This window comes from Candoia aspera, chromosome 3 (genome assembly GCF_035149785.1).
Source record: "Candoia aspera isolate rCanAsp1 chromosome 3, rCanAsp1.hap2, whole genome shotgun sequence".
In the NCBI taxonomy this organism is placed as follows: domain Eukaryota; kingdom Metazoa; phylum Chordata; class Lepidosauria; order Squamata; family Boidae; genus Candoia; species Candoia aspera.
Window position 1 is genome coordinate 185,922,791 of NC_086155.1, and position 10,303 is coordinate 185,933,093.

The 10,303-nt window shown below is 38.2% G+C and overlaps 1 protein-coding gene across 1 annotated transcript; it reads right to left on the bottom strand.

Moving 5' to 3' along the window:
• Positions 1–3,002: 3,002 nt before the first annotated feature.
• On the bottom strand, positions 3,003–8,739 carry LOC134494380 (cytochrome b-c1 complex subunit 7). Its single transcript, XM_063299520.1, has 4 exons — positions 8,645–8,739; positions 5,948–6,019; positions 4,519–4,685; positions 3,003–3,226 (listed from the first exon to the last, which is right to left on the bottom strand). The coding sequence occupies exons 1-4, from the start codon at positions 8,661–8,663 to the stop codon at positions 3,149–3,151; spliced, it is 336 nt and encodes a 111-aa protein (XP_063155590.1). The 5' UTR covers positions 8,664–8,739; the 3' UTR covers positions 3,003–3,148.
• Between the last annotated feature and the right edge of the window lie 1,564 nt (positions 8,740–10,303).

Here is a 10,303-nt window from a genome sequence, read left to right on the forward strand (position 1 = left end):
ATAGACCTGTTCAAGACCTTATGCCATTCAATGAGTATATACGTTAGGGATAAGTAAAATATTTTGAATGAAACATCTTGAATTCAGAACACTAAAATGCTAAATACCTCCTTTCATGCATGAAAAAGCTGCTTCAAGCATTTTGGAAGTGTCTCAAGCAAAAAGGCAGAATTTCACGCTCAAAGCAGAACCAATTCAATCAAAACTCTTCCAAATTTCTTGATATTTTGTATTCAGAACAGCTATTACACACTCAAACTGGAGCACTTTAAACCTGAAACATTTTGCCTATCTCTAATCCGACAATTTTAACCATGCCAGCAGTGGGAAGGAAAGAAGTTACCCATCATCTCAAACTGGCTTGCTTCAGTTATTTTCCTCTTGGTGAAGCTCCAAAATCATACCAGATACCAAAAAGCAAGGGAGAACATCCTAGCCCTTCCTTGCTCTCTTTAAACCACTATAGGCCTGACATGCTTTGTATGAAATCAGGATGACCAGAGTGAAGAGCTGCTAACTCATTATTACTTCAGCCAGTCCTGAGAAAGCTGAAAAAGGTCATGAACTACATTCTGCAATTTCCATTTCACTACCTCTATTGTGGGAATACTTAGCAGGAATATGGGGCTGCTAGATGCTTTAAAAATATTTCCCTTCAAGGAAGTATCTTCTGACATACTGGTAATTCTGTGATACAATGGAATTCTTATATCCTGGACATTTGGAAATAAAAAATCTTGTGTGACTTCTTGATACTAGTGCATTGAAGAAATGGTGCTGTGAAGACCATGTCATTGGAATGCCAAACTGCTACGTAGATGATCCTACTCTTGGAGAATTGGATCTCTGATTTTTTGTTACCTGATTCAACAGAATCAATATGCCTTCATATGTATTCTGGTAACACTATTGTGGGCTATAATTCTGAAATTTCTTTCTACATAGGACAAAGAATCAAGTCTCTGTGCCGAAGAATAAACTGACCCAAAATTGATGTCCAAATTGGCAATATTTAAAAAACCAGCAACATATTTCAGTATGAGGTTATTCTGTCACTGATCTTAAAGAGGTCATTCTTGAACAAAAGAAATTCATAGATTACAATGCAAAAGAATTGAACTCTGATTCCTCAGCAATATTCTCCCACAGATTAATCATAGAATGTATCACTATTCGACACATCAGTGCAAGAACACATTGTGTGAATGACCCCTAAAGAAATCATTCTCTGGATTTATATTTTCACTGACATTGCTTACAAAATTTTTCCTCCCTTTTTTTGCCAAGAAACCCCTTGAGTAAGTGGTTACAATTCATGAAAACTCATACTAAACTAGATGTAGCAGGGCTGAATAAATCTCTCTGAGGCAACAATAACTTCTGAAACTTCCAGTCAACTATTGGAAGTCATTTGGGACATTCCAATAAACAGGAGATTGAGAGATAAACAAGAAAATCCTTTGTTCGGGCAAATAACATCCAATTTATAAGCCTAAAATAATGATACTTAAGTTTTTATAGCTAAGCAGTATCAGATATTTCTCTGGAAAATAAAGATGATTTCATAACCCAGGTAACTCTTGGAAGCATATTGCAATACCTAATTGCCAGCTTTTAAACAAGTTGTTTTGTAGTTCAGAGATTCCAGAAAACTTGGGGATGTTGTTCAGTTAAATGAAAATGTATTTTATTTAAGTTAAAATATCCATGCAAAACATGAATTCTGATAGATTTATGTATACCCACTGGATGAAAATTTGTACCCTATAGTTTTTGACGTAAAGTCCAGTCGTGTCCGACTCTAGGGGGCGGTGCTCATCTCTGTTTCTAAGCCTTAGAGCCGGCGTTGTCCGTAGACATTTTCCGGGTCATGTGGCCAGCATGACGACACGGAACACCGTTACCTTCCCGCCGAAGCGGTACCTATTGATCTACTCACATTTGCATGTTTTCGAACTGCTAGGTGAGCAGGAGCTGGGACTAGCAACGGGAGCTCACCCCGCCGCGCGGTTTCGAACCGCCGACCTTCCGATCGGCAGCTCAGCTCAGCGGTTTAACCCACAGCGCCACCGCGTCCCTCGTACCCTATAGTAGTGGCTCCTAAACTGATGGAATCATCACTAATTTTTTTTAAAATAAAAGGAGCTATCTGAAATAGCTTGTTTGTATAATAAATTAATGCATAACCAGGGAGCACACAAGTAATTTGCCAACTTTGCATGCAACAGTTGAAGGGATGATGATGTTGTTGGACAGATGTGTAAATGCCAAACTCCATCTGTAGGCATTAGAGGAAAAGTGGAGAAATGCATTCCTATTTTTCTCCCACTTAACAAAGAGTCTCAACTGAAAACAAGTATTCATTCATGTGTACAGTTAACGCAATACAAATAATAAATTACTGCCAATGAGAGACCAGCATCCTTTATACAGTACAAGTTTCAACTTTCATAATCAAATTTTGAATGCCAAAGTGGGTTGAGTTTAATGGGATCTTTCTCCAAAATGAACCCACGATGGTATATTTAAGTAATTTGTCAAGGCTGATGTTGTGTTCAACTATTCAGTAAATTCATCCAAGTGACTAATTCAGATTAAATGAAGCGATTGGCTTTATTTGAAAACTGGCAGGAACTGCACATTTCAAAAACATGTATTAATAAAGCATTCAATTTTTCTGGGTGGATATGATGGAAACTATGTAATCCTGATTTCACATCACTGTTACTGACACAACTTTCATGCCTCTATTTCTATCTCTAGGAACAAGATATGTACAATCATTCTATATATGAACACCTCTTTAAAAAAAAAGAGTTGGAATAGCAGAAACAAACAGAAAAGGGATAGTTGCTTATCTATCCTCCCAGCTGCAGGAAACATCTGTATGACAAAAAAAGAATTACTCAAATAACTGGAATAAAGATTGCAGACCATGCAATGTCAACATGCAATGTGGCTGAAAAGGCTTGAACCAATTCTTTGCAGTTTAGGAAAGAGGATTCCAAAAAGATTTGGTAACGTTTATTTGAACCGGATGAACAAATATTACTAAGCAAAGAATTCTTGCTCAGCATTCAAAAGTGTTCAACGTCTCTGCCCAAACAATTTAAGTTCTAAAGAAAACATTTGTGCAAATAAATGACAGTTATTTCTCTCTCAATTCTTCTTTTTCGCGTCTTTCACGAAGGACTTCTTCCACATGTGGCCAAAGATAAGGCTTATCCTGAAAAATTAAGACAGAGAAGACAGCCATCTAAATTTAAAACAATTGACACACAAATTATTTTAATTCCCATCATTTACCTCCTCTCCACAGACGCTCATGGCTAGGACAACTTCAGAGCATACGCAATAATACATCCGTTTGTCTTTTAGGGTATCACACAAGATAGGTTTAAACTGTAAATGATTACCTTATGAAGTTATTTCGCTAAGCACTTGTCCACTAGCAAGGGACTCCTTTCATGGCTCTCTTCTTGTACCGTATTTACTGACTTGCAGATCTATGCACAGGGCACACTATTTTTCTCCAATCTAAGAGAATATGCATCAAGGGTTGGACTACATTATATTGGTCTTCCTGTCACTTTTTGTTATACAGCTGGTTGGGGGGAGGGGGAGGATCTCATCACTGGATTCTTGGTATAGGGTGACACTGGTTAAGACCAGCTTCTCTTTATCTCCAGCGACTCCAGGATATAAAGTAAGTAGGTCTTGTTCCTTCAACCGAGAACAAGATTGTTTAGTCCACAAAAAGAAAAGCAAAGTAAACAAACTTTGCTTTTATCTACGCAGCTTCATTATCAGGATTTTGCAATTCGCTTCTGTTTTAAGCACGATGCAGTACTAAGAAACACTTTTTATAAAGCAAGGTAGACTATTATGACTCTTAAAAAGGTATAAAGGGAATACTGAAAGTCATGCATTAAGCTTCAGGCTGCCAATATTGAGTTCATTCTACATCAGGCTTATTGACACTACTGGCTCCTGATGATACTAATGGGCAGAACCTTTCTTCCCCAACCTCTTTTTGGGGCCAGACCATTCTGTGACTGGCTTCACACACTGCATTGCACCATAGCTTGTCTTAACCAAGATTTACTAATTAAGCCCAGTGGCAGAATTCAAAACAGCTAGGTACAACTGTAACTGCAGAGAGTAAAGGGTGCCTTTACTTCAGTGTTTTCCCTAAGAGGGGTAAGACTTCTTGGAGACGATGAGCATTAACCAGCAAGCAGAATGGAGAGACCCTGTGTCCTAGCGAGTCTGATGCACTGCACTGGATGATTACTTGACTCAAAGTTTCTCACATAATCTTCTCTTTCTCACCCACATTCATTCTATTCAGATTAGCAGAAACTCCTTTGGGAGGATTTTTACTATAAAATGAAGGCTTTAAATATTTTAAACCAACTAATCTCTACAAGGACACTGGTATTCCTGCCGGCTTAGAACCAACCTTCCCTATAAAATGAAGTTGATTCCTTTTATTAATAGGCATGCAAGAATTCATACCTCTTCATATTTCGTCCACTGATCTTTAGGAAGGATTTCATGCGTCACACTCAATTGGACTGCTCTCTTGATGCGAAATATTCTCTCATAATATACATCTGGTGGAAGTCTCTTTATTGCTTCTTTGACAACATCAGTTTCATTTAGTACATCATCACGCCTTAATCCTGCAATAGAAAGATATTTCTCATATTAGCTAAAAGACCAGTCAATCAATTAGATGAGAAAAATGTATTTAACATTTAAAACAGTATTTAAGAATCCTAAGGCCTTCAAGCTTGCTTTGGCAACTCACTACACAATTAACTGCTGGGTATGACATCAAGAAATTAATTTTTGTAGCTTTGTTAGAACTGTCTGGATAATGGATCACAGATGAGTCACTGAAGCATCCCACTTGCAACTCTTAGTTAACTGTATAGCCAAAACACTCTTCTAAATGTTTTCATGATGGTCTCATGGCATCACCATTCAAGAGTCCCTTATCTGGAGCTTCTGAACCACTCCTCTTGGAATAACATTAAAATGAAACTACCAAAGTTAAAAATTTATTAATATTTCAGTAGCTGTTTCTAATTTGCCACCCTTATCCTCTCAATGAGTTGGGTATAGACTAAAGTTACAATTCTGAATATACTTATATGGTAGTCTGTCTTAATGAACTTAACAGGGCTTATTTTGAATAGACATGCATAAACCTATACTGTATATTAAACTTTGATCTAGCAGAAATTATGAGAAACGTTGGTAGCCTCAATCAACTTCTGCATAGGGAGTTACAGAACAGATAAGCTCATGAAGAAGAGGCTACCATTATTTCAGCAAGCAATAGACAATCAGTGATCTTGCTACTGATGACTTTGGTTATAACGTGGGCACACAAATCTTATCCTTTAATTGTAACAGGATTTATTTCTGAATAAACATGTACAGGGGTAGATAGTTAACCATATTCTTGTTTCTCTTCAGTGATGCCTGTAGCTATAGTTGGAAGTAAGACATTTATATTTGATTGCTTGGAAGTCAGCAGCATTACCTCCATCCTAGCTAAAATTGATGCTATAATAAAATTAAAAAGTATAGGTTGATACCCGAACAGCTAGAACACTTCACTATTTTACATTAGTCAAATACATACAATCAACTGACACTGTTTGGCCAAATTGACTAACATGACAATTATAGCTATAGCTGTTTCTTTTTTTAGTCCTAAAATAAACTAAATAATTCAAAGTAATAGATTTTAATTTTTTATAATCTATTTTGTGACTAATAAAAGAAACAACAACTTTTTATATTTTTATGATTGCTTGTTGATCCAGATTGGAAATATTATTCTATTTCAATTCCATAAAAAACCTACACACCAGTAAGTAATACATTAGCAAATAAAGTTTATAATTTAAAAATATTCACAGAAAATGCCCACCGTATTTGTTGAATCCTTGTGCATTGTAATACCACTTGTGAAATCTCTCAAGCAGACGACTGCCAGCTGAAACTAGAAGTGTGAATCAGTTAGCTTAAGAGTGAATCAGTTAGCTTAACACATGTTATGTATCCAGACTCCAACACCCCCAAAACTATAAATTTGGAAAGATGCAGTTACAGGACCACAACGCCGTCAATACAGAAAATAGATAAATAAATAAATGAAATAGGATTGTCAGCCCAGAAAAATTCAACAGTAAAACACTGAGTACAATATTTCTGAGAAAGGAGAATTTGTATACATTATACCATCTCTGAGACACTTACCAAAATTCTGGGTATAAGTAAAAAGGGCTTTTTGATATACAACTTCTGATGATACTATTAACAAATTTTATTATTACATCTATTGAGCATTATCTTGAATGAATGCATAGTTTTAATTGTATTCAGAAGAATAAAATTTCTGGCTTAATCTGACAATTGCAGGTAACGAATTTTACAGATAAAATACGTTCTTCCACTTTGTACCATATAATTTCAAATTTATTAGTGGTTACAGTTAAAGACCAATAATTCAAAGGATTAGACTACATTATGTATGTGCAGAATATCTTAAAAACCTTAAAATAATGCATCTACAAGAATACTAGAAGTAAATACTCCATTTACTGCAGTAGTAAAAAAATCTAGTAACACTTCCTGTAGTGCTTTTACTGTATTCTGATCTGAATATTGCTTTTCTAGCTTTCTCATCCCTTTATGCTGAAATGGAAATATGTGGGCCCTCCAGATTTACAATGAGCTAAGTTAATTATCAGTACTACTCTAAATACTGCGAGGCTGGGTCTCAAGCATGCATGCTCTTGATCCTGAACTAAATAAAAGAAATACTAGAACACATATTTTGAGGGCCATATAGGTAAAGGTAAAGGTTTCCCTTGACGTAAAGTCCAGTCGAATCCGACTCTAGGGGGCGGTGCTCATCTCTGTTTCTAAGCCTTGGAGCCGGCGTTGTCATAGACACTTCCGGGTCATGTGGCCAGCATGACGACTCGGAACGCCGTTACCTTCCCGCCAAAGCGGTACCTATTGATCTACTCACATTTGCATGTTTTCGAACTGCTAGGTGAGCAGGAGCTGGGATTAACAACGGGAGCTCACCCCGCCGCGCGGTTTCGAACCGCCGACCTTCCGATCGGCAGCTCAGCTCAGCGGTTTAACCCGCAGCGCCACCGCGTCCCTGAGGGCCATATAAGCCCTAACTAATTTAGGTTTCTCTTACCAGACTTCCTTTATATAATCACCCACATAACTTAAAATATTTTTATATTTGTGCCTATACGAAACATTAACCACACTGGCAATACTGCAGAATATTTCTTTTAAAACTGTAGGGGATAAAACTGGAATTAGAAAAGGAAATAAACTTTGGGAAACAAAGAAATGCAACAGCATCTTTGCATTCTCAAGTTCAGGAAACAGTTACACAACAGCAGTTGAGAAAAAAGCCCTTTTGGTTACCCACTGATAAAACTGATAGGGTTATCAACTTTTTCCTCTACTCAGGAAACTCCTGTGGCCACTAACAGCAAGATGAAGTGAAGTGAAGTGAAGTGAAGCAAAGCAAAGCGTATATTCCTGTCCTGCCCCTCTTCCTCCAGGGTTGCTGTATACCTTTCTTCAAACCACCCTCCACTAGTCATAGAGCCTTCAGAAACCATTAGAAACCTCACAGATGGCTAACAATATAGGCATACATTCTGAGCAGAGGAGGAGACAGGAATATGCAAGTTAAAAAGGGCAGGGAAGGGATGAAAGCTACTAGTTGCCATCCTAGAGATCTCTTTAGGATCCCTTTCATATCCAAGTGTTTCAGGAGAGGAGGATAACCCCAGCTAAGGTCCAAAGTCATCATTTCATCAAAACCCTTTTATAGCTTGACGGAAGAATCCTCTGGATTCAGTAAGGATGGAGAACCCAGAAGCGATGACCAATTGCAACTGGGTGCTCCACCGTTTCAGAGCCTATCTAGGCACCTGCAGAAAAACAGCAACCTACTAAAAACCTACTAAAAGGATAGAGGAGACATAAAGGAACCATCTTCTCCACGAGCGATGAGAAGCGGCTTTATTTACTGCCCTTCGGCTGGGTAAAAATTTATTTATTTATATATATATATATATATAGCCGCCCATCGCACAAACGTGTCTCTGGGCAGCGCGGGACAAGACGAACAATTAAAAACAAGACAAACAATTAAAAACAAATATAAACTACTATTAAAAACAATTAGACATAAGTAAAAAACTAAGAAAAATAAATAAAAACCAATATACAACAGCCTTCCCCAATCCGGCCACTGGTATTATCATCTGGACGGCGGGGGCCAAAGTGTCTGCCCTTTCCTACATACGGCCATTTACTCTCTTACTAGAGGTGAAAGCACAGCTAAATTCAACGGGGTTTTCTCCGAAGGAATCACGTACCGACTGCGATACGGCCACACCTGAGAGGCCGAGAACCACCCGAACTCCCTTATCGCTTCTACGTTCCCTTACCATCATTATCGATTAGGCCAGGCCAGGCCAGGCCAGGCCAGGCCAGCCTGGGTCACGCAACGACACAACCTCAGTTACGCCGCCTTCCTCGGTGGTTAAACTGCCCAGACTAAATTTCCCCTTTACTTACGTACCAGGCGCCCTCCCGGCCATCTTGACCTCTGCAAAAACCGCACTGCCTCTCGGGAAAGAGACGGACGTCTTTAGACCACGTGCTCAGAGCCCGTATTGTCACATGATGCTAACGTCTACCGCGTCTTGCGTACGGTTCTGCCTAATTCCGAGCAACGTATCTTTTCCCGGTGCGTACAACCTAAGGGAGAAGGGCGAATTTCCCTTTATACTCCAGAATATATATATATATTTTTTACCAATACGCTTTAAGAGTTGTATTGCAAGAAGAATTGCACTTCATTTTTTTCTCCAGGTTGCTGACAGTGGGAAATGGGTAGTTAGGCTTACTTTCTAGGGCTCTGAAATAAAGTCGACTAAATTTGGCAGATGGAGTAACTGAGGTCGCCCCTAAATATTCAAGCAACCCTAAAATGAAAGCTAAGGTTGTTATTCCCTTGTATGATATTATTCCATGGGCATAGGGCAGAAAGAGCCTTTCTTTTTTTATTTAAAGTTTTTGTCAAAATAGTGGCATGCGTTACAGATGTTTGAGAACACTAAACATTGAGAAGATTTCCAATATTACTCTTTTTTATTAATCTCCATTCAACTCTCAGGCTGTGAAAGCTGGAAAAAAAAATCCTATCATGCTGTGAAGGCCGTGAAAGCTGAAAAGAGGCTGAGTATTTCAGCAAGTCAACAATCTGAAACTTAACTCCAAAGCATCAATGAAGAAGAATGTTTATCAAGGCAGGACTTAATTCTCCAGAAGCCAACTTTTGTCATTTTAGTTTATCTTTTATCAAAAGCAGATATTTCAAATTAATTCAATGACATTCACATCTCACACTAGATCTTGGATATCAACTCACTTCCTGCTCTTAGATCGTGGCTGTTGTAGAAACCCACGCATATGCTGTATGTGAAGAGGGTTTTCTCCTACAGACATTGACATTCAATATGTTCATGTCTTTAAAATGCCATTTAAACTGTTCTGGTGGAATGGGTACCCCTGGTAAAGCTTCTCATAGCTTTTATAATGCCTCAGCATGACTCAAGGTGTTCTAGGTAATTTAAAGTGATTTTTTTTTCATTTTTGTTTTGACAGGGCATGCCTTTACCCAGTTTATAATGAAGGGTAATTGAAGTCATCCATTACTGCAATATGTGGTGGATTTCATTCTCCATTTCAAAAACACTTTGTCATTTTGGTCAGGGAAATGGGATAAAGCCATCAGTGTCTTCTGAGAATTTTAGTTTATCAGATTCCTACCAATAAAAAGGGCCATTTAGCACAATTCCCTGTTCCGCTGTAGGTATCCAAATTAAAAGGCATTGACTGTTTAGCCTTTGTTCAAACACATTCAAGGAAGGAGTGCCTATTATTACTATATATGTTGAAGCTTCATTGCTGTCAGAATTATTTTTTACGTTTAATGGAAACTGCCTTCCTGTTGCTTAATAGCATTGTCCTGCATTGTGGAGTGGACGTACTTGAGTACTTAGGAATGCCTCAGTGCTGTCTTCTGAAGGCTAAATATTTCCAGTTCCCTAATTATTTTTCTCTTCAGCAAAGGATCGTTACCTTGTGGTGCTGGAGCTTGAGCACCTCAATGATGCCATGAGCTAAACCGTGAAGGGCCACCCAAGACGGGAAGGTCATGACAGAGAGGTCAGAA